This window comes from Dermacentor variabilis, chromosome 7 (genome assembly GCF_050947875.1).
Source record: "Dermacentor variabilis isolate Ectoservices chromosome 7, ASM5094787v1, whole genome shotgun sequence".
Classification (NCBI taxonomy): domain Eukaryota; kingdom Metazoa; phylum Arthropoda; class Arachnida; order Ixodida; family Ixodidae; genus Dermacentor; species Dermacentor variabilis.
This window is the reverse complement of record NC_134574.1, coordinates 35991531-36015856: the sequence shown is the minus strand read 5'-3', so window position 1 is coordinate 36015856 and position 24326 is coordinate 35991531. Positions and strand designations below refer to the sequence as shown.

At 43.7% G+C, this 24326-nt stretch overlaps 1 protein-coding gene across 1 annotated transcript; it reads left to right on the top strand.

The window, feature by feature from the left end:
• Positions 1–242: 242 nt before the first annotated feature.
• On the top strand, positions 243–24326 carry LOC142589003 (uncharacterized). Its single transcript, XM_075700798.1, has 5 exons — positions 243–582; positions 10955–11106; positions 12206–12273; positions 22891–22977; positions 24071–24326. The coding sequence occupies exons 1-5, from the start codon at positions 484–486 to the stop codon at positions 24199–24201; spliced, it is 537 nt and encodes a 178-aa protein (XP_075556913.1). The 5' UTR covers positions 243–483; the 3' UTR covers positions 24202–24326.

Genomic DNA, 24326 nt, shown 5'->3' with positions numbered 1-24326 from the left:
CTAGTCCGGTTCAGACAACACTCCTCCATTGAGATGTCGGTCACGTCGCCCTATCTGCTTTCGTGTTACTAAGTAAGAAAAGACATCTGAAGCCATCGCAGCCCTCACTGGACATGAGGTAAGGCCAGAAACCGCTCACTCCCTATCGCAAAGGCTTTTGACCGGAGTCATCTCCTGTTTCCCTTCTCCGCTTTCTCAGTCCACTTAGCTAGCAACGCAACCAGTGCAAAAGTGGCCCGCGTCCGAACAGCAGTGTGCTATCTGTTTTTTTGTGGGGTCAAGTCTGTAAGCTATTCTTCTTTGAGTGCTTGTTTTTTTTTTCATTTCTTGCAAAAGACACGAAGTCTGCGCTCACGGGTTCCCCTCTGCCTCTTTTGTCGGGCAGATATTTAGAGGCCCAGCACAAGAGCACGTTAGACCCCGTCGAGAAAGAATATTTTTTTCCTCAACGGGCGTCGGCGTGCCGTGAGCTATTGTTCGAAGATGGCTTGGCTGAAACTTGCAGTGTGTCTGCTACTATTTGCCTTGGCTGCCGCAAATCCCCCAGAGAATCGCCGCCGTGAAACAACAGACAGCTTGAGGGTGAGTCGTCACACACGTGTACTGGCACGACTCAGACCGACTGTATGCGGTGTAGTCGGACATGCAGTGAAGACTGGGAATCTCAGTTAATCAGTGCGGACGAATGCACAACGCGAAGCTATGGGAGATGTTGGTTTCTTTGTGTTACTAAGTGGCGATTCGTTTTTATTTCCTTGGCTTTCACTTCCTGCTTTTCTTAAAAAGCGCGGCCGCTAGTAAAGAGATTGTACAGGTGGAACACGGACCGTTTGTTTCTTATGTGTCGCGTTGTGCCCAAGGTACTTAGCAGATGTACGCAATAGGAGACACGCCAAGTAAGGCACGTGCGACCGAAATTTCGAGTTTTGTTTTGTGTGTAGAATAACACAAATCGAAATTAAGATCATTCATGTTCCTTATTTGGCCTTTTTTTTTTAATGTAGGTACCATGATTACGTGTCAGTCTGGTATATTTTTCTAGTAGCCAGGGCTACAGAAACATTAACTCACACCATCGATAAGAAATTCAGGTGTGTGTATCGGTCTTCTATGTAGAAAATATTAGAGCGCGCAGTTTTTCTTCTACCTTCATCGGTACATATGAGTATACGTCTGCAAGGATCGTCTTAATAAGATTTTCGCACAAATAAAATCGCTTCGATTTGTTCCTCAAAAGCGCATTTAACTGTTTTTCTTATATGCAGAAGGTAACCTTTAAAAATCAAACGCATTTATTACTTTAACATAATCGATATGTTGCTGCGATAAGCCATGGATAACTGACAATATATTTACGCATGATAATCAGATGATACTGGAGCCCGGCTGCTCTTTCCGATATAGAACAGATGTACAGATATTAGAAAAAAGAAAGGACACGGCGGTAGTGAACAAAAAAATAAAATCAAACGTGTTCTTTAATTGGGCGTTTTGAAATGGTGTTGCTTACTTGAATTGCCCATTTGTTTAGATATTCAGTTTCGAATGCAAAGTGAATTCTCCCGTAAAAAACAAGAACGCCCATTCCTGCTCAACAGGCAATAAATTCAAAGGCGAAATGGCCCGCAGTTTTCTTGTTCCGCTTTGATCGAACCACGCTTACTTGTGTTTAGTAGGAAATAATTTGATGAATTCGAGGAACGAACTGCCTGCTCCTTCTGGATGACACAGGCTCCCAGCAATAATGTGCGCCATACATGGCATAAAAATAAAACAAGGAGAATGCAACGAAGGGTCTTCGTTTTGTTGCGGTTAAAATGTTTCCCAATAAGCGCATTAGGATGCCAGCAGGGTACAGGCGATCATAAACTTTCTTACAAAAGTTCATCGTTCTGACTTCAGATGGTTTTCTGACAGAAGTAATTGATCATTTTCAACAAACTATTAGTTTATTAAGTGCAGCAATTATTAATTAATGGGCATGTGTCAAAAAGGCCCTGAACCACTTTTTATCCATGGGGAGAAATGGATTTGAAGGATATTTAACAAATATCTTGCCGCAAAAAGTATTGCAATGCGCTCAGCAGAAGCAGCGTTATTGACAATCAAGCATCCTGTGCTCCCGTTCCTTCTTCAGTGCCTTGCACTGCGAAGGCTACGGCGGAGTGGGGCTTGCCCACAATGCTACGCCTTCTGAATATCACCGTGGCGCGCAGTCAAATTTGGTCTTGGATGTTAGCGTAGACGCGGCCACCAATTTTGGCGCCTACGACGCGTCAAACCTACGCCAAACACGGTTTCCCTCAGCCAGGCGCAGTGCGATTAGTCAGCGGACTCGTGGCGCCACACCACGGCGGCCGCGGTGTCTTACACCGCACTTACTTGCAGTAGGTATGCGCAGCGTTTGCTTTGTGTACGACAGGGCTTGAGTGCGTGCTGGTGCTTATATGCTACAGTCGGACCACGCTACGTGTTGCGGTCCGGCTTTGTCCTTTACCAGCTTGACTGACGGGCAGTAGCCACATCCAACTTGCACATTTTTCAAGCGCTATCCATTAGTCTGCCAAGGCGTCTACACAGGAGTGCCCAGCAGCATAAAGTTTTATGTTGCTGTAACTAGAGGGAAATCTGGCGCTGCGATCGCTCAACCATCATGAGAATGATGGCAAGTAGAGGCTACGGATCGGTATTTTCTTGACTGGTGAGCTAGTCTACAGGTATTTTTTGGCAGTTTTGGTTTCTCTCCAAGCCCAATTGCATAACCCGCAGTGGGACGGTGCAACGCAAGTGTTTGTTCTGTTGCTCGAAGTGCCGATAGCACGCTGGGCCAGCGGCTGGGCCGTTGTTTGTGTTGCGGTGTGGTGTCGAAGCCCTGACGAGAAATCGACGGCATGGTTAACGTTGAATGAACGCGTTTAGGCAGTTTTGACCTTGGTTTGTTAAGTGTGTTAGGTTGGCGCTGTAGTGTTGCGTGCTCTATGAAACTTCAGAAGAGCAAAAGGAAGGCAGTACTGATACAAGACATAGACAGTTGTACTTCCAGTGGCTTGACAATCAAATTTTTTTGAGCACTTTATTACGCATCGCTCGTCTATGCGCTCACTGAAATGTGTGTTTTAGGACTTTGAAACACAAACTTACTTGTGGTAGGAAAGGTTGCTGCTTCCTGGCTGTGGTCTGCCGTCGCAAAATGGGTAAGTGCAAAGCCACGCTCCTGGCGGCCGATTCTGAAGCAGTACGTCAATATAAGATATAATTAAGCGTACTCGTAGGAGGCCACGTGAGTCCTAGCTAGCACTGCAGCACATGTGCTTAAATGTACTTGAAGACGTTCAGTAATCTTGGCAGCCGACGCAGCCTTTAGAAAGAGCGAGAGAGTTGGCAACTGCCTGAGCCCTGCGGGAAAAATATCGAGTTCCCAGCAAGCAGGCATGGTAGCAGACGACACTTTTATCATTCCTCTCAAAGGCGGGACACTTTCTCATAATGAAAATTTCAATTTCCCTAGATACTTGGATGTGTATATTTATTTAAGTACATGCAGGGTTGGTTATTGCTGTTGTAAAAATAAATAAATAATTATTCTCTGGCGCTAAATCGGGAGCAGAATTGCAGAAAAATGCATACCCCCGTGTGCCCTGGTGGCAAACCGTGCTTCAATCGCAAAGTCATACAAAGCTTATGTAATGTGTTATGCAATATATAAGATACTGCAGAAATAAAATTAGATTTTATGCGATAATATTTGAGTAATGCTTATTTGAGTATTTGAGCATAATATGTGAGTATTAGCGATACCTGCCGGCTACGACACCGATAAGCAGGGTGGCCAAGTTTGATTTTTACGGGGGCGGCCGTAGCCGAGCGTACGTGAGCAGACGATAGTTGGCTTCTTCCGGAATTGCGTGGTTATGATGGAAATTCGAAGACAGATTTTCTCTTACTTTAGCCTGTTTATTAAACTTTGTCAATAAATGTACTCTGTAACAATAGGAAGTGCACTGATTCAAATACCTCTCTTGATTGAGGTCAGCTATTGGTCAATAACAGCCGTTTATGGGAATCCGCTTTATTACCAAATACCGTTTCCAGAAGAGAATGAGCAGTAGGCTTCTGCTGAAAAGAAAGCGTTTGAGAGAAAGGTGACTTCGCGCTCCGCTTGCGACCTCAACGCGCCGCGTACGACAGCAAAACTTGACTGATATGTTCACTATAGCGCATGGTATCTGCGAATTGTGTCTTTTCACCAATCCCGAGGTGTGGCCCAGGACCCCTATGAGAAAGCTATGAGCACTGAAGAGGTGTCGCTCTTTTAATTGGCCAGATTTGAAGACAGGACAAAACATTAAAGAAACAAAAGTTGCTCCGAAAAGCAAAACTCCCTTCGAACCACTCTTTGTCGTTGAGATGCAAATTAAGTCGTCAAAAGGGGGCGTGAGAAACGAAAAATCGCAGATTACTCGCTAATAAAAACTGCGCAACGAAGTTATCTGTTCGAGTAAAGCATACGCAAGGTCACTTTCATTTTGCAATCATTGATGATAATGCTTAAAAAAATTCGGAAATCCTATGCTGGAACCATTGCTGGCTGTTTGAAGTCGGGCACGCCACCATACGCCGGGCATTATCGCACAAAGCACCAATACGAATGCGAAAAGATCTACAGCGTTCCCGTACTTCGGCATTCGGCTGTAGAAGCATGTAACCCGAATGTAAATGAAAGAATGCGTTGCCGTTGTAAATAATGCTACTCAGCCGCATACATAGTGAATTGAACATGTTGACTAAATAGCGAAAAAGAAAGCAAAGCGAGAGAAGAGCTGTGCGCTGCCAACGCTTACATGAGTACTTCTAACGTGTTTCCGTACTTTTCTGTGTACAACGATCATCGCAAAATACTGAAAACGCGTGATATTTCATATCTTACGGAACCTTTGAATAATGTAATAATATGGACAGGGAGCCTTGCAGAAAAACGAACGTTTTATCACGGCATACTTTATGAGAGAAATACCTACACGGTATTACATACCTTGTCACGCACCTATATAGCCACCCATGCTGTGCGGTGCATATTGCTCCGTCTGTTCTTAGACATGGCTGCTCAAGAACAGGAAGTAAAAAAAATACTTATAGATTGCCCCCCTTTTTTCGAACAATATTGTCAGAACCTGGCTAAGGCAATCTGCCTTTTTCATGCCAACAGCTCTAGGATCGAGGTAATGTATTCGTATAAATTTTTATTTTGTGTGTGCGAACGCATTGACGCTTATGGCATTCCGAATGCCGGAGAAATACACGTGAGTATAGGCGCTGGTGACCTCCTTTGACGCTAAGTTCAACTACAGGAGGTATACTTATTTTGTTAACTGACTCGATTCTATTTAACAGCTGGCGGGAAGGCATAATCATGAACACGTACTGCCACGGTATTTCTTCACTGGAGCACTCTTACAACCCACTACGGTTTATATCACAGCCCAGTATAGATGGGTAGATGGAAGGTAGGAGCGTCCCCTTCGAAATGGGATGATGGCAGTTGCCACCATTCTCAGGCTTTCATTTTTGTTTACGTGTGTTGTAAGTTATTAAAATTCCCCATTTCCCTTAAGTACTTCTTCCTACACTTTTAACCTCATGTCACCTCTCTGCTTTTGAGCCACCAATCTTCCAATCATTTTTGGCTAATTTCCACCGCATATTTATTTGCATGGCTATTGTTATCTCTAAATTCTAGGGCTTCAGGAAGCGTGACTGTGCCCGCATCCACATCGGGATGGATACCATCACATTTTAGTATGAGGTGTTCTATTGTTTCCACATATTTACCACACACAGTACATCTGTCTTCTTCGTTAAATTATTTTATAGGTCCGCGTTCTGAGACACCCTGACCTAGCTTCAAAGAGTAGCTAGGGCACTGCCTCTTGAGTTATCACAAAACGCTTCCTTTCTAATCTGCTATTTCCAGTATATAGCTCCACACTATGCTTCTTTTCCATTGAATTTATCCAATTTTTACCTTCCGCGTTTTTAACCTGTCGTTTAATGCCCTGTCTTTCTCCGTCCTCGTGTCTGGCATACTTACTGGTTAGCTTCCTAGTTCTTTTCCGCCATTGTGAGCGAACGCTCTTTCTGTATGGGTATTTAATACCTTAGCTGACCACCTGTTATCGTCCAATTTCCTCAGGCGCTTTTCGTACAGAATTTTACTCAGAGCTTCCCGTGCTAGGAACGATGCCCAGCGCATATCGCCCTGTACTGCTTTGTTTGTTGTTTTATCGTGGGAACCTTGTGCTAATCTTCCAACAGCTCTCTGATTTACTTCTAGTCTCGACTGAACTTCTGTCCTTAAGCACAGGACCGCGTTCCCGAAAGTAAGCCCCGGCACCATTATTCCTTTCCAAATACTCCTCAGTACTTCGTTCCTGTTGTCTACGAAGTTGTCTCTAGCAGGGCGACTGTGGCAGCGTCTACATTTTAGACATTTCTGTGGAAGTTACTAGAGCGAACGTCGGTGATGAGATCGTGTAGCCTCAATTTGAAGTTTTGTTAATGTACATGAGATTTGTTTAATATTCATTATTGTGGCTATAAATGTTCTAGTTGAGTTATTTACTACGCTTCATCCGCCGTTATTGGTTTCAAATTTCAGGAAATCTACCCTGTGTTTATAAACTCATAAGGCAACGAAAATCCTCTCACTAGCATTGGAAAGGCCAATTCCTGCGCTTATAATAAAAATGTTTAGTGAAAATGATCTCGTTAAAAAGTCACAAAGCCGTTTAGAGCAAGAGGCATCAAGCTTAGGCAAATCCATGTACTCACAGCGATTCCAATACTGGCGGAACCGCCATGCTTGCAGCTCACGTAGACACTAGCGCCACAGCTCTTTCTATTAATTTGTGTAGTTAGAAAACTCTAAAGACAGCATTTCTGGTGCACGGTTATGCTGTAAGTGGCTGCACATATACGGACACAGTAAACTTTGAATAGCTAACAAGAAGGAAATATTGCCTATTGGTAAGCATAAAGCAGCGCTATTAACATTTTAGTTAATGTTGATTTATGGCCACCTACAGAATCTCGTGGTTCTCTTCAGAACTCCGCTGCGCCTTTCGTCACGCCACGGAGTTGTGCTATCACTCAATAAACCTAATCACTAATTTCCAATGCGTAAGTCGTACCACGCAGAGTAAGGCCGCCTTTTAGGTGGATTTAAACATTGGACTATAATGCGTGCCGAGTCATTTCGCTCATTGTGTATGGCGTTTCTCTAAGCGTCCAAACTGCATGGTAATGAAGTCACTGAAGTTAAAATGCGCTGCCCAAGTACTCATTCTTTTCGGCACTTGGGCAACGATAGCGGCCATTGTCCCAGCTGTTTTGTGCCAACAGCTAGTTTCGCGTGTTTTTTTATAGCTTACGCAGTTGGATCCCAGGTGGTGGTAAAAAAAGTCTGATTACCTACACAACTGAATCGCTGCAGCGTGAGATCACCCTATTCCTTTTTTGTTTAGGAAGATGAGGTTTTCCAGTCTGTCTGAGTCACTCGCAATAATGCAACAGGTTATTATTCGGCCTCTAAAAATGACACATTCAAGCAGCCGCTAAGGGATAATAGATCATTTCTGGAAATACGTATCACCCAAAAAAGAAAAAAAAAGGAGGCGGTCAGTGTTCGTGGCGATGGCGCCCTGTAGGTCTGCAGTCCAGTGTTGTCTTTACGTGTGGCCCTCTGGGAGCTAGGTGAACTTCACTCACGCGCCTACGCCAGTACCTACCGGTGTGTGCGTGTGCGTGCATGTGTTTGTATGTCTGCACGCCAATATACAATGTTTAGCTACTGAAACTCGATATTCGGATTGCATGGCTGCCGGCGTTTGTTGTCCATCCGGCGGGCTTTGGGAGCCCCCAGCCGATGCCTTATGTTATGCGACGAAGGAGGTGGCGTTGTGACGCATTGAGACTGAATTTTGGTTTCCCAGCGATGAGCTAGCCCGCACGGCTAGCGCACGAAACACTGCTCATCACGCGTTCCGAATATCGCATTGCAATCGCTCACTACTGTACGTATCAGAATGGCTCTGCCGCTGTCAGTGAGTTGCTGATGGTTGAGCAATTCGGTGCCAGTGCGCCTCGCCACGGTCTGCTCGCTGAAGGAATCGCCCATTTGGTCCGTCGACTGAATATTCCAATAGCGGCAACCAAGCGAGGGTTGCAATTGGCGTGGTCCTTTATACCACACTGGATGCACACGACGCTTCAATTCGCCGATAATTTCACGACTTCATGACAAGTGAGAGACTGTCTATAAATAAAACCACTAAGAATCACGCTGAACAATGGGGACCCACTCTCGATCTGTAGGAACAACATTTCCCATGGATGTTTTTTTTTTCCCAGAATTGCGTGGTGCACAAGTGCGCTCCGTGTAAAGCCGCTAGAAGCTTGTCTGAACCGCCCTTTGTGGTAAAGTCAAACCAGTTACCAAGTACGTTTCTCCGAGTGTAGATTTTTCCGTCTGAGGGGGGTCAGCACTTCCACTCTGAACTATTGCGTGTGAGCACACGAAATGGACGCGCTGTCGCGTGTCCAGTGCCTTCTGAGCGCGGGCAACGACTTCCTCAGCAGCGCTGGCTAACAACAATGCAAATGCCAATATGGCGGTGCACAGGGAGCGTTCGTTGGAACGCTCTATACACGAGGAAAATCCAGCTATCGTGGAGCTTTGTGAAATCCGCACCGGTAGGCACCTGGAATCCCGAAGAACAAACGTCGCTGCATTATGGGTCTGCACCTACCGCGGAACGGAATCACTTGCCGCAAATTTGTGTTCTCCACGCAGTTAATCAGATACTATTTTATCCTCAGTTCAGTGTGCACTGTCAAACAGTTTAGTGCGCTCTCTGGTCGATGTGTGCAGTTTCGTGAAATTAGCATGATCATGAAATATCAAACTCATCTCTATAGCATTTACCAGGCATACGACCGACCATACTACCATGAATTTGGTTGTCGCAGTTAGCAAGTGACAGCGGCAATAGCCCGAACTACTGACATTCATACCCTGCCATGAAATAAACTAACATGTTCACCCCAATGCAGGGTGAAACGTAACTTTCGGGTTCGTGAGGCTGATGTACTTTCGCGTAAAATAGGGAGCTATAACGTAAATGTAATCCAAAAGGTTTCTATATCATTTATGCAATAAGCCCTCTACGGTTGGCGGAACATTTTTCAGGCCACTCCTAATTCACCTGTCTGTATGCGACGCCATCAAAACCGCAAGAACTCCACATCTGATATGACGTGTACATGCTGATTATGCGCGATTAGACCAAACAAACGAAATATCCTTTTTTTTTTGTTCGTTTCTACGCGTCTTCCGGGCTACGCGTCTTCCGGGCTAACTTTCCGGGCTGCACCACTTCGCCTGTCCACCACGCAACGTCACGAAATCGTCAAAAATAACCACGTCACAATGAACGTGCGCATTGCAGATGGCCATTATTATGCCCAAAATTTTGTTTCGCCACTGCCTGACACTGCTCCGTTCTCGAAGTAATAGAAGATGGGTGCCCACTCATCGCTTTGGCATAGCCTACTTAAAGCTACAGGGTAGGATGGGTCTGTTTGTGTATAATAAAAAAATGCATGGCAGTATATCGTTGCTTAGCCCTTTCGGCACGTATACGACATCGCTCTGCAACTCTTGTTCGCTGAGGGCCCATTTCGGCGGCATTTGTAACCTTCCACTGCAAGCAGCCATGATTTTCGATCGGCCACCACAAGCTAAGCAAGGGCAAGCACACGAATCGCAGAAGTCGGTACCACCCTCATCCGGTTGTATACTTTCACCGTGCTAGATCGACGGCTCGGCCCCCGCAAAGCCTTTTCCACTTCTGCGAGCTTCTCGCCTCTTGTCAGCCAATTAGATAAGAAAAAAACCTGTCAGAGTAGGTAATGACATTAACTCCGAAAGAAATGGAAAATGACCTGCTATAAAGGCGGATAACGTTTGATTAGATTCTTAAAACAACGCCGCGGGTCACCGATCAACGATTGAATTTGTGCTTACGTAAATCTAACGTCAGGTGATTGCAATGAAATAGACTGGAATAGTTTTACGGTATAGAACTCCCAAAACATGTACAGAAAAGAGTACCGCGTAATGTAAGTTAAAGTTATTTCGTCTCTTCGTTAATACAGGCGTCTGCAACAGAATAAGACATACGATTTCCTATTGAATACGAACACTGCACAAGCCATTGCGGCGTCTTGGGCTAGATCAAAACGCGTGATTCAGTGATCATGGCTTAGACTTTCCCAATGCGTCTGTCGTGAACAAGATTTCTCGGAGTCACAACAATATTACCTAATATAGCTGCTCGCTTGATTCTTTTATGAAGCATGAATGAATGAAACAACTGATTATATGATGCTTACTTCTCAGGTTATTTATGCACACTTATCAGCCAATAGTTGTGCCTATAGGTAATATTTCTTCAAGATAGTCACTAATGTTACTTATTGTCTTCACCGGTGGCACCGTTGCGAACATGTAAGAACATTTCACTTCAACTACGGAAGAGTAGTCTCTATACTGTGGCTTTTTGTTAAAGGTTGGTTTCTCTAGTTTTCCTTGTTTACCTGCCCAGTGTCGGGTTCAGAGCACAAATGGGGTCGCCTAACGCGTTTTGTAGTTTTTCATAAATTATGACTGCCCGTGAACAAAACTGATTATGCGGTTAGTTTGGGTGCCCTAAAACCGCGTACTTGGTAGAGCCGGTGCTGACAAACCAGCATATTACTATCATTTTACTGGCATTCCTGTTTTTCATAATAATATCGCCCTAGTCCTGCCAAATATAACTCTTGATATGTGAAAAGACAGTACCTTTCACTTCCCATCACCCTAAATCTGCCGTCTTGTTTTCTTCTCTTATTATAGATGTTCTCAGCTTTTCCCCACGCCGTCGCTGTGTTCACAACCAAAAACGACACGTCCTTCAAATGCCTCAGCGCTACAAGAAGGCATTTTAACCCACTGAAAAAGACAGCCACTTATGTTTGGCACTTCAAAAATCACACTGGTCACCAGAGGTGGGTCACCTAAAGCTTCGTGCATCCGCGAAGCAGTGCTTTCTTCGGCAAGGAGGAGGCCGTTGTGGGACCGCTATAACGGCTCCTCGACGAACGGTCGAAGGCTCCTCGGTGCACAGATGACATGAAGTTACTACAAACAATAGGACAGAGATAGAATGGATAAATACGTTTAACACAGCAGATTCAATAAATTGTTCTAGTGTTGGTTGCAGGAGCAAACGCAAGTGAACTCAGCTTGAATTCTTACCCTTTGAAACACTGCGCTCCGCTACCAAATGTGTTAACTTACAAGTGGAGCACAGGCCACGTATCCTGTATAAAAAATGTCTTCGATTTCGTCTTTTTTTTTTGAACAAACTTACTCAGCTTTTCACTTCTCTCACATGTTTGGCCTCTTTGTCCATATGAAAAAGAAAAACCAAGAAATCCATAATAAATCCTTACCAACTCGCTCAGCTTTCTGTCGTTCCAAGAACACTCCAACGTACTTGCTGCAAATATTTGCTCATAAACGCCACACGCAATTTTCACGCATGAAGGCTCCTTAAGAGCGTCACAGAGCAGACATGTCACGAAGAAACATATACTGCGATATTTTCATTGACTTTCCCGCTTGCCATAAACTCCTTTGAATATTTCTCTCTGTTTTATCTTGAGAAAAATGTTGGAAGTGCTGGCGTGACATCTATTGAACCCACTGAGGGCTATTCTTAGCTACCAACTTGTCTAGCCTGCTTCTGCATTCCTTTAGATGCGTTGTTTAAACAGGCGGTGAAAAGAGTGAATTGGTGGCTGTTCATGCTTTTTTTTTTTTGCGCTATGTTTTAAGTTTAGGGCTTGCGCACCATTCGTTTCTGTTTTCCTTTCTCCTTCTTTCCGCACATATCGCAAGAACAAATTAGGAATTGCTTTGATTAATCATTGTGGTTTAGCAGCTTACGTTGGTCTACAGCCTATGCAAGGTGCCCGACGCCGTTTCCCATTTGGTTCTCTTGCAGTATAATGTTTTATCAGAAAGACGTAAAAAAATTTATTGAGGGCTAATTTTGGAGATGAAGATGCTTAACTCACCTCAACTGTATTGTGTCTGTTTCAGGAGAGACGTTATCTTTGACGTAGACTTTTCAGACACTCCCGGACAAGGTACCTTTTTTATAAACAATGGTAAGTTTTTTTTTTTTCAGCCGTGATAGCAAAATATTAACTTTCGCGGTATCACGAATTACCGGTACGTTTTGCAACGTGTTTGACGCATTCCGACCTCGTGACTCGTCGTGTAACACTGCAAGACGATCAAATTTGGTTAGTTGATTAAGAAAAAATTGCGGAGCATTACATTTACTTGTCTGAGTTGCGGTATGTTTTAAGCTGCCTATTCTGGTGAAAAGTACTGTCTAATAGTACCTATTTGTATGGAGTACAGTACAACGTGTTTAACGAAATAGCTAATACTTTACAAGATGGCAACAAGAAACAACTCAAGAAATTAACTTAGATTTCCTTCACAACAGTTACGAACCAATGCGCGGAATGGCTATACCTGATGGGATTAAGAAAAAAAAAAAAGTTCACTCCGACGTAAATTTTGCCGGCAGAGAATATAATAATGATACCGTAATGGTTTATTCTTCAGTTTGATGCATTATCTATGATGGTGCAAGCTTTTCTTTTTTTCGAGTATAAATGTGCACATCTCGCCGAATTAGTTAATGCAGTATTAGAAAAAAATATAGACATGGACATTTGCAACTTTCCTACAAATAAACTGCTACACAGCTAAAGCAGTTATTTTTCAATGTAATTCTCCGCTCAGCGACCTCACTCATTCTCACACTCTCTCGTTGAACGAAAAAAAAATAATTTGCTCCAATCATTGGAGTTTTAGGTGTTATTATTCACGAACATATTAAATGGAACCAGCATGAGGAATTTTTACGCAGTCAACTTTGTAACGGTTTACGCGTAACGAGAAACTATCAGCCCGTACTTTGTGAGAAGCTCTTTTTATGCATTACACTCTTTGGGTAACATTAGCACTAGTTCGATTTAATTTGTAGTAATGGAACCAAAGAGTGAATAAATATTCTATTTTGTTTGCAAGAAAAGGGTTTCAGGGTTGTGTAGCAGACCTTCCGTATAATCCGCACACTCCACACTTGAAATTCAAGTTTAAAGTAAATTACACCTCACATATGAACACCAACTAATACTTTTCTTCAGATTCCAAACTGAAAAATGCCTGTTATATGTGTTGTGTGGCCAAGTTGTAACACAATCCGTCTTCACGAATAAACCGACACTAAGAACACTGTCATATTCCACGGCCGTGCACAAATTTTATTTTTCACACAATAAGTTATTGCTCGACGAGCGCACCAAGCGAGTTCAAGCTTAACTATGAAAGTGTATGCACACTCCCTGACTATTCAATTTTGAGAATGCTGTATTCTACATCTGTATTCTACATCCTTGTTAGAACTTTTCATGCGTAGAACATGCACATTGTGTCATTGCAGTCATCTGTAATATCGTATTCCTCTCACGATTCCATATTAACTGGCTATGTGGGGCTAGTCAACCTGCAGTATAGCTATTTATACCCCATCCCCGCCCCATGAGTACAGTTAGAGTATGTGGTGAATAAACTTAACCCTACACTTGACACCTGACACTCATATACATATGACATTTGTTTTTTTTTTTGAGATTTGGGAAGTTCCATGCTCTCAGACACGTCGTTATGATAATCGGATGATATCCTTTCAACTAACAGGTGCGCTATAAAGTAAATCTATTCCAAACTTTTCTATTCCAATTCTGCAATCAGCCCTCCGCGATTGGTGAAAACATTTTTTGGACCACCTCTCTTTCACCTGTCCGTCACGCGATGTCATGAAATTCGCTATAGCTCTCCATCTGATATGATGTGCGCACACTAATTATGCATGACTTGACGGAACAAAAGACAAATCATTTTTTCTGATTCGACGCCTTTTCACCATTAGCCTGCGGCTATTGGTGAAAAGTTTTCAGGCTGCAGCCACTTCACCTGCCTGTCACGCGACGTCAAAAAACCGCAAAAGCTCACCGCGGCAAACTGACGTGCACGCGTCAAAGATGTATTAATATGCTGAACAAAACGGAAGTAACGGAAAGCGGACCAATCGCAGACGCCGGCACCACCCTCTTCATCCGGTTATCGATTTCCAGTGCAGTGGCTCGGCCCCATTGAATTCCTCTTTACTTGAGCGTATTCCTCGCCTCATTTGAGACAATTACATAAGACACGCTGCAAAGTGTAGGCAATGTTATTCGTTTTTCCAGGAAACAAAAGTGACCTGCTATGAAAGAGGAGAGCATTTGATTGGTGTGTTACCCTGCGGGTCACCGCCCGATGCTTGCGTCGGCGTTTACGCAAATTCGACGGGAGAAGATCGGAATAAAAACATTTTGGAATAGTTTTACGTTAAATGGCCCCAGGTTTCTTAAAAAGACCCGATATCTTGTAGCTTAACAATTAGTGTTTTGCTTTCGTCGGAAAATTCGTCGGAATTGAACATAAGCAGGAAATCCTGAGATTTCGCCTGCTTTCCACACGATATGGTGAACTACATTGTGATTTTTAGCTGAGAAGCTGAACGTTGCCATTATTTTGCCTGGTTCATTGATTAATTTAATCAGTGAAATGGTACATCGAAGTGATATAAAGCACTTTCGCATTAGGTTGCAAAAGATAGGTCTTGTGATACAAAATTCACGCTTCTCCTGCCGGCATTGCCTTTTATTCTTGCTCGTTCATCGCCACCTCAGGATATTGAGGAACATGAGCTAAAGTCATGCGTTCATGAAAAATACAACTGTTGAGTGATGGACAATGGCTTTGCAGACATATCGCTGCAGTTGCTGCACGATACAGAGCTGGAAGCTTTTATTTAAATTTCCTCTATTCTCTATATGCGTTGCGGTGAATTCACCTGAATATATATATGTGAGCTTTAAGGCGCAGACACAAAGCTTCGTCTTAGTGCGCAACAGAATTATGACTCCATCTAGCATGCACTCTGTAAAAGAGGTCGGTTGCCTGCAAGATTTCAGTGATCAACACCGTTCTCTAACTGTTAGGCGTGTCTTATTTTGACGCCATTATGACATGTGACACACGAGAGACCTTACAGCCCATGAAAACACGAAAGATAACTTGCTGATGCAAGTAAGCCTACATACCTTTAGTAAGCGAGGCAACTGGCATGCATTTTCGAGTCCGGAAACGTATATCTATATGAGCGCGAAGGACTCCGCCAATTCTAAAGCGATTTGTACTTTGCAGGCGCACATTTTATCAGCCCGTTCAATAACTGAGGCAACTATGTATAGAAAAGTTCAATTGAGGATTGCTCTTACATGTATTGCCGAACGGCACTTTATGCAAGGCAATGCCGCACTACATATATCGGAATCTCAGCCCGTGAGGTGCTCGCGTTGGTAATGCACTTATCGCAACAGACGACCAATTCTCAGAACTGGAACTTGGCACGCATTGCTGGAACCGTTTTTCAACTAAAAATATGTAAGGGGGGAATTGTGTCATTGAATGCATGACGTGCTTTTTTATATCAAACTAAATTTTTGAAACTAATTTATTGAATTTCAGCGTTAGATACATCGTATGCGACTGGCATTGCGACCTAACGGTGTCGGGTAAAGGCCTCACCACGCCCACCCTCATGATGACAAAGAGCGCATTTGGCACGATGGCGTGGATTCGCTATAGCAAAGAAATATAATTCAACGAAGTGTGCTCTCAGTTCTTCGCGAAAGACGACGCATCACCACCTTTCTTTCTGGTCACTAGACGCGCTTTATATTTATATCCAGAACTACCATGTTTCAACTGCAACTTTAAGTTAATTGCACGCGTCAATTCGATGGTCTACTTTTTGTTTCACTCGCCGTTTTACCAATTTCACTATATGATAGTTGCCGAGTCAGAGAGTATTTAAATTTTATCCTCACAAATTTTTGTCTTTCCCTTTGAAACATAAATAAGCAATAAACTTCATTTCCACACTGCATGTTCAAGCGGCAGCGTCCATCTGACGAGGGTGCGAGTATTTACACATATATCTAGGTCGGTATTACGCAGCTTCTGGAAAACTGCCGGTAGCATATGAGCAAGAACACAATTGGCTCTCCTTATTTTATAGAAAAATAAAGAGGTAGCCAGACTATTGATCGTGAGACTTCTAGCAACTGATTCTCATCTTCTTTGTGGTATAAACTGTACAGGAACTGGCGCTGCAATGAAATTATGTTTGCATTGGATAGGCAAATTTCTAAAGGCGAGGGAAGGCTACTGTTATTTACAAAACTCATCGTAGAGTTTACAAGCAGTCACATGGTATTCCTTAAGAAGCTGTCACGTCACCATTATTACTCATTTTACCAAGGTCCATTCAATATTATTATGGTCTATATACGTATGTATACGCAGATGACGATCGAAGCGTTCTTCGCATCAGATATAGCCATTCACTTGCTATATAATTACTTGCAGACATACTTGTGTGTCATTGAAAAATGATTAAGAGAATATTCAGCTCTACATAAATTTTAATTGTGGAAGTTTAGTTTCTCTTGTGCACAATACGGAAGGAAGTTTTGCTATCGCCTCGAACGTAAACCACAAGTAGACTCCGTCAAGTATATAGGTTTAATTTTTGACGTTTCCTATACCTGACATGGGAACATTGATTATATAGCTGGAAAAGGAGTGAAATTGGTTGAAGTGTTACGAAAGCTAAGCAACAGTCGATCTTCAATGCGGACATAAGGGCTTTTGATGATTTACAAAATGCATATGTGCTAGACTCCCGAGTTGAGACATGTGGTATATTCTGGTGCAGCAGTTTATAAATTCCAGGTTCTTGTCCTAATGCCAACTCCAGAATCCATTACTTGTGCAGGCAACACTGTTCTCATAAACAAAGATGGCTCACGGTGGCTCACGGTGGCGACATCAAGCTTCACGGTGGCTCTTCCGCTTGGCGTTCTGCTTCAGTTTCTGCTCTTTGGCGTAGATTATAGGTGTTTCGCCGAAACCGAAACTACCCTAGCTGCCGGTCACCTTATTTTGATCGGTCTCAAGAATTTCGGCGATGGAACCGCATAAATAGTAGCGCTGTGCGTGCAAGCGTCTGGCCTGCCTTGTAAGCCGCGTTTAGCGGGCCTAGCGATAGATACAATCATTGCTGGAGAAGCACCAAAATGAGAAGAATAGTCGGGTATTGCCATTTTTCCCCAGGTCATGAATGGTCTTTGTTCATTAGAATTTCTCATTTCATACTATGGAAAACATGGGGAAAGTGGGAAGTGGAAATTCAAGTTGATGCGCAAAACGAGAACAAGGAACCAACGTATCGACAAGTGGACTTGTCGCCTTCAAACAGACAAGCCCCCTTCTCGAAACGTTGGCTCCTTTTCTTCACCTTATTCTCGTTTCCCTCAAGATTTCATACCAGCATGTTTAGCTTAATTCATGGTAGCAATATTAGCCCTGAGAAAGTTAAGTTCACCACTTTCATCAATAGCCATAATAAAAGATTCATTTTTCTTATTTTCATGACTGGCTCCCAGCAGATAATCTCAAACTCGGCCAACATTAAGTTCTGTTGTGCCTGCACAGTCAAAGTTAATCAAGCTTGCCTGCGTGCATAGAAATGAGGGATTATTCATGAATGAACTGACAGATAACCTGTTGATAGGCATCCTCAGGGGCCCAATTCTATCGGTGCTTCAACTGCCAAGATACATTACTGCTGTTGAATTCCGGTCATATGCTATCATGCGTGACTTTTTAAACTCAGATACATCTCATTTTGCATGAGCAAGGTGTTATTTCCCAAATTCGCGAGGTTCTTCCGGCCAACGATACCGTGCGCAAATCTACTTCTACCTATTATCCGCAAACCAACGGCTTTACCAAGCGCTTTCAACGTACGCTATCTAACATGATTTAAATGTACTACGGCAATCCTGACTTCAGTAACTGGGATCAAATTCTTCGTTTTGCCACATTCGCATATAATAATGATATTCAAAGGACTACCGATTGCAGCCCTATTTTTCCTTGTGCATAGACGATCTCCTTCCTCCATATCCTACAGAGCATGCTGTTTCTCACCTACTTCCCCTAACGCCTCTCTTCCAGAAGTGTTTGCTGCCAGAGTTGCACATTGCTGTCAAATCGCCCGGCGAAGCATGCACTCTACCCAAGCTGAGATGAAACGGCGGTGCTAAAAAAAAGTGCGGAGACATCAGTATTCAGTTTGGAAACCAAGTCCTGATTTGGGTTTTATTCCGAACTTTAGGCCTCCGTGAGAAGTTCCTTCAGCGCCACATTGTCTTATGCACAGTTGCGCAACAAACTTCTGCAGTGAACTATCTCATCGTCCCAGCATACACTCCGTCACTGACCGCCGTCGCCGGAATGCAGAAATTGTTCACCTCTCGTGGATTAAGCCCGTCGCTCCCCGTTTATATATTGTCGGTAATGGGGCCAGCCTTACTGCTTCCATGACGGGGAAACTTAGTTTGTGCACTATTATCGTAGTTCATAGTTTCCATATGTACATAGCCATCATCATCCCTGATCTTCTTCCTCTTCCTGCATGAGCTGGCGCGTTCCTTTTTTTTGGGGGGGAGGGGGAATAAAACGCGCTCGGTCGGTCTCGGTGTTAAAGTATCGACACTTACTAGTCCCTTCACGACGAAATATATCTCAAGCTCGTAAAAGTGAAGTAACTTTCTCTCGATTAGGGTGTCGAATGCCTGACGATAAAACAACTGGCATTTTTTGTTATTCTGTAGACGATTTACGCAAGCAAGGAAAAGCGTTTTAGAAAACATTTACAGAAATTGGAGTGAATTCCTGAAATTATTTCCCTCGGAGTCTGCTCTCGCCGGTAATGTCACAACGATGCTTGGTACGCGGTTGAAGAGTTCATAGTTGTTTTAAAAAGAGTCTTTAGTTCAACTTACAATTATTTATTATTCTTTATACAATCGAGTCTTCTTCACTTAGATCAGTTCTTTTTGTGTAATTACTAATAGCCTTTTTCCATAGGCATATTCGATAATTCCCCCTAGTGGATTATGAATCCCCCATGAGCCAGTGACATAGGCCAAATAAACTGCATCCCTGCTTAAAGTCTTTCGTCAGGCCGGAAGCCTCAACAAAGACCACGAGCTCTTCTGCCTTTACAACTTGATCAATCCTTCAGTTTCGCATATTACATTGTCAAAATGAAAACCAATATTAGCCTTTCAACCAGCAACATACCAACGAATGCACCTTGGATTTTCTTATTGCTCTACTTATTCCCTGTATTGCACAAGTCCAGGTCAGATGAAATATGAAAATGTTGCACAAGAAACTAAGCGAAATACAGTAGGTAAGGAGCATTGGTGAGCTCCCAATTATAGGCAATTCTACGGTCTGTCAGGATTGGGGGCTCAATCCCATCGCTCGTGATCGGTTGTCAAGGTTGGAGTCGGGCATGAATTAGAAGGTAGCTGGCCCATGCCGTCGTCCAACTTATCCACGCTGAGGACGTTGATAAAGGGAAGGACTGCTTCTCATCGAGAACGAGGAATATGGGTTTATTTACAGTATTTATATCAGTCTAACATGGCTGTTTGAGAAAGTACATCAGTATGACTGCTTGAGGGAGAGTGTCTTGAGCAGCCGCACAACAGCGGTTTTTAAACACTCGGTCCTCTCTCGATACAAGGTGATGCGAACGTTCGTTTAGTCATCGCAAACTAGCCGCCTCTCTGCGGCACAGTTTGCACATACACACGCAAACACACAGGTACGAAGGTCCGAAGCCGACGTCAGAAGGGCCCCGTAGAACTCGGAGCCGTTCCAGGTAGCGCGTTGTCTTGCGTCTTCGCCGGTGCGTGGGAAGCAGCGGAAAACGGTGTTCCCGCGGCAACTCGCGCACCCGTAGCAGATCAGGTCTGCGTTGGGGAGTTCGGGAACAATAGTTGGCCCGCCGAACTCATTCCGTCACAACGGCGATGAGGCTAGAAGTTGGCGGCGGTTTCAGCACAAAGCCTGCTTCATCGAACGCATCCTAGCTGAAGCGACGGAGAGTGGGGGACGCGCGTCTTGTTCCCCGACACAAAGTCGATTTATTCACGCTGTGGCTAGAGGTTGGCGGCGATGCTCCGAGACGTTGCTTCCACAGTCGCAACTGGGTGGCAAACTTGCACTGCAGCTGGCCGTTCTTAGCAGGTCTAAGACTGTCGTTGGGTGCTTGTTTAGAAAGACCACCAGCGGACGTTTTTTTGTTTCCAAATCATGAAATAGCCCATTCAGCAAAAAACCCTGCGCCTGTCGTCTGAACTAGCGAAAAACGGCACGTAAATTCCCATTGGCTGCGATGCCACACCATGAGCGCGCCTCGACGGAGCGGAGCAAGCGAAAGGGACCGCCTTCTGCGTCGATAACGCGTCAAGTGTTGTGTTAGGGGGGAGGGCATCGCCGCCACGCCACGTCACCCTCGCTGTCGTTCTCGGAAGCCTGTGATAACCGCACGTTCCTTGGCCGCGCAAGCTCTCGCCTGCTGTTCGAACTGCGACTCGGTCAGGCCTAATCAAAACGCGCCAAGCAATTAGACGAGCGTTTCAACTCACTGGGTTGCCCACGAGGAGTTCGTAACTCGAAAGACCGCTCAGACGCGTTCATTTGGACATTAATGCTATCACATTCACAACTCATGAGAAGGGCTTAGATGTCCTCAAATTTTTAGGGCTGTGCTAATGATGAAAATAAGCGAAAAGCTTTTTACTCTTCAAGTACAGAGAAAGATTGCACTGTGGTCATTTGAAACCAAGGGTAACTCAGTGCCAATAAATACAGTGACCTCACTGCTAAATACCCACTTGAAGGAAACTGAAGTATCACTTTCCTGGCCACTACTAGGCAACCTGCCACAAACTACCCGGGTATTTTGGGCAATTTAGATCACGAAATTGAGGTCTCTTTTATGTTGTCGATTTTTTTATAGAGGTGCCATCCCCCTTTGTCGTGTTCCAGACTTTATTGTCAGCATTAGGAATCAATACGAAACTTAAGCTGTTCGCTATCGTTGAAGCAGTTGGAGTTTGCTTACCCTCAAGGAATATTTATTACGCAGAGGAGTAGCTACGCCAACAATGGCAACCAACGGACATTTTTATAGTTTGCTGACTGCTTTTATGTCTTAGGATCTATAATTAGATCAGCTGCATTATCGCGAGTTGAGTGGAGCTCCAAGTTGCTCGTAAACAGTCGACATATTTTACTGCGTCTCACTACCCTCTTGCTATGCCGCAGAAGAGCATTTTGTTTCCGTCTTGGTAAAGACAACGTTATTGGCGTTGCTAAAAGCAGAAAAACAGACGTTTTTATGAAACAGCGTTTCGTCTGCCCGATACATTTTCTTCATTTTGCAAGAACCATTATTTAAAATGATGGTTGGCGCGGTTTGTTTCATGAATATGAAATTTTCACTAAACAAGGCTTGTTGAGAATTCTAAGAGGCCATAGAATGGCAGCTGCCTCAATCTTAAATGGAAGGTCAACAATTTTGATTAGCGTCATCGTGCATCGCCTACGCAATGTACACCTGCAAAAGCACTTTGATAAGATCAGTTTGTGCTCTTGAGACGCACCTCTAGTAAGATAAAATGTGAGAGCGTAGTTAAACGAAGGAGACAATTTTTGCAGCGGCGAGAAAATCCCCACTACGCGCGCTGAGAATAGCAGGACGGAGCGCGCAGGTTTTGTCACCAAAACATCTGCTAGTGCTCGCTGCAGTGATTTTTCTTAGTACCACTGTTGAGCGAGTAAGTAAATAAAGCGTGCATTTAAAGTGACAGAAAATTTTATTTGTTCATTCATTAATGCACCTTAATATTTCCTTCAGGCATTACATAAGGGGGGTGGGGGGGAGAGTAAGTTACATACGTGCAAGAATGAAGAACATTGTTAAGATACAGCGATAAAATATATACAAAAAAACATAGGCAAGTAAGCAATCAACAAAGAAATAATTACACATTTTTGAAAATATTTACCTCATTACCAAAAACATCATGATTGATGACAGAGACAATGTCCCCCGGTAGTTTAATTTCAATGCCATATTGCCATAAGTAGTTGTGGGTGACGGTAAAGATTAGTGCATGCAAAGCTGATTCCTCTTCTTTTTGAGAAGTTCGTGTTTTGCCCACAATTTCGTTAAGAGGCCAGTTAAAAGCTTAAGCGTTTGTTGCTCTGCCATAAATGTCGTAACGTAAACATCATTCTCTGGTGAACAAACAGTTAAGAATTATTTTTTATTTGATTTTTGTGTGCTTCTTCTTGATTTCGGTGCCAGTCGTTCATTTAAATTAGGTTGGTGCCCTCTTTTCTCTAATTCTTCTTGTATAAGGCTCGCATCAATAGGAAGAGGTCATGAAGCGATAGTGGATGCATCTCTGGGGGGATCAAGAATAGAACGGATGTGCGACTCTAAGCAACCGTTTTGGTCTGCTGTCAGTGAAATTGCTTCGCCTTAAACAAGGACCATCATTGACAAGTAACACTCATGTTTACACGATCACCTATGCCAGCTCTCTTTATTTGCTTGGCGCTTGCTCGCAAGCAGGGCCAATGCTCTAAGCTGGCAAAACAAGGCCTGTTTTAGCTCTTGTATTTGCCATGCGTGCTTCATGTCCTTTCTCCTGTCTTTTCAGACAAAACCCGCCCTTTCACTGCTATCTACAAGTACTCAGACTACAGAACCTGCGCGGTGATCACAACACCCTATGGAGGCCATGATCGTAAGCTGCTTGATCCCCGGTTCCTTAGCTACTGATTTCCGTGATACAGGCTGTATAAGGGTAACGGGGAAACACCATGTTATAGGATATATTGGCTATCTTTTGGTCTCCTTGATCCGCCACTCGAGGTATAGTGCTGGCGCAACGAGCTGATATCAAATGGCGTAGTTATTCGACGTTTTAGAACGTAGTAAAACAAACCTTATTTTCGTATAAGAATAGTGCCACCTGTGTAACCCTTCTCTTCAGGTGATGAAAAGTGCGCCTCGGTTTTGGTTTGGGGCAGTGACTCCGGGATTGATCTATCCACGTACGTCAGAAATGGGAGGTTGCTTTAGCACCAAATGTACACTGAGGAAAACGGTAAAAAAATCACATGCATATCGCAATGGTTCATCCACACCATGCTATACTATACTACACCATACTATAGAATCAGTATAGCATAAAATCAAAACGCAATATTAATGTAGCATAAGAAAACGTGACAGCACTTAGACGAGAAAAATGTCTACAGGTAGCCACGAATTGCCAACTCCGGGTTTGGCTCGTGCACATCAGTGAAGCGTCCCTCACAGCGGCCGCTTCATACGGTGATTTCGCGTAGATGTGTTCGGAAAGCGATAAGCGTCGGCGCTGCGTTGTGATTTCGCGCGCGTAGAGGGCCTGGAACAGATGGCGATCCTGAACAAAAGCAAGGTGCTTGCAGAGCTTCATACGCCATTACAGCACGTCTCACCGAGAGTTGTGCCGTACTTTGGATGAAGACGAATTTATTGTGTTGTATATAGTCGCATAGTGCTGTGCCTGCTTGCATTCTAACGGCGCCACCATTGATGACCGTTCAATAGTAATGCGAAGGCTGGCGAACTTTTTCTTTGTTTCTTTTTTCTTCTTTGAATTACTGTCAATGTTACAGGGAAGAAAGATAACATTGCCCTAGCGGCGATTTATGCACCGAGCGAAACTGAAATGAATGGCATTCCCATTATAAAACATACTTCTATATGCATCATACTTATGAAGATCCTAAACACACTTCTAATGCTTTCGATCTCTGCTAAATTGCGTACTTTTGCACTTTTCTCTGCAGACTGCTCTATGTGGGTAAGAAGGGCGCGGGTGCACAACGTTCCCCAGCATTGCTTGGACAACTACGAAGAAATCTGTGGAATCGGAGACAATCTCGTCGACAGGGACATCTGCAGAGACGACGACGACTAACATGATATCCCGGCATACATCCTGAGCTTAAAACTCTGTGATGCCGACGCGGTTAATTGTCTTTCTTATTCAGATAAAACCCCATACAAGAAAGTGGGGCGACATTGACCAAGGTGTACTGTAAA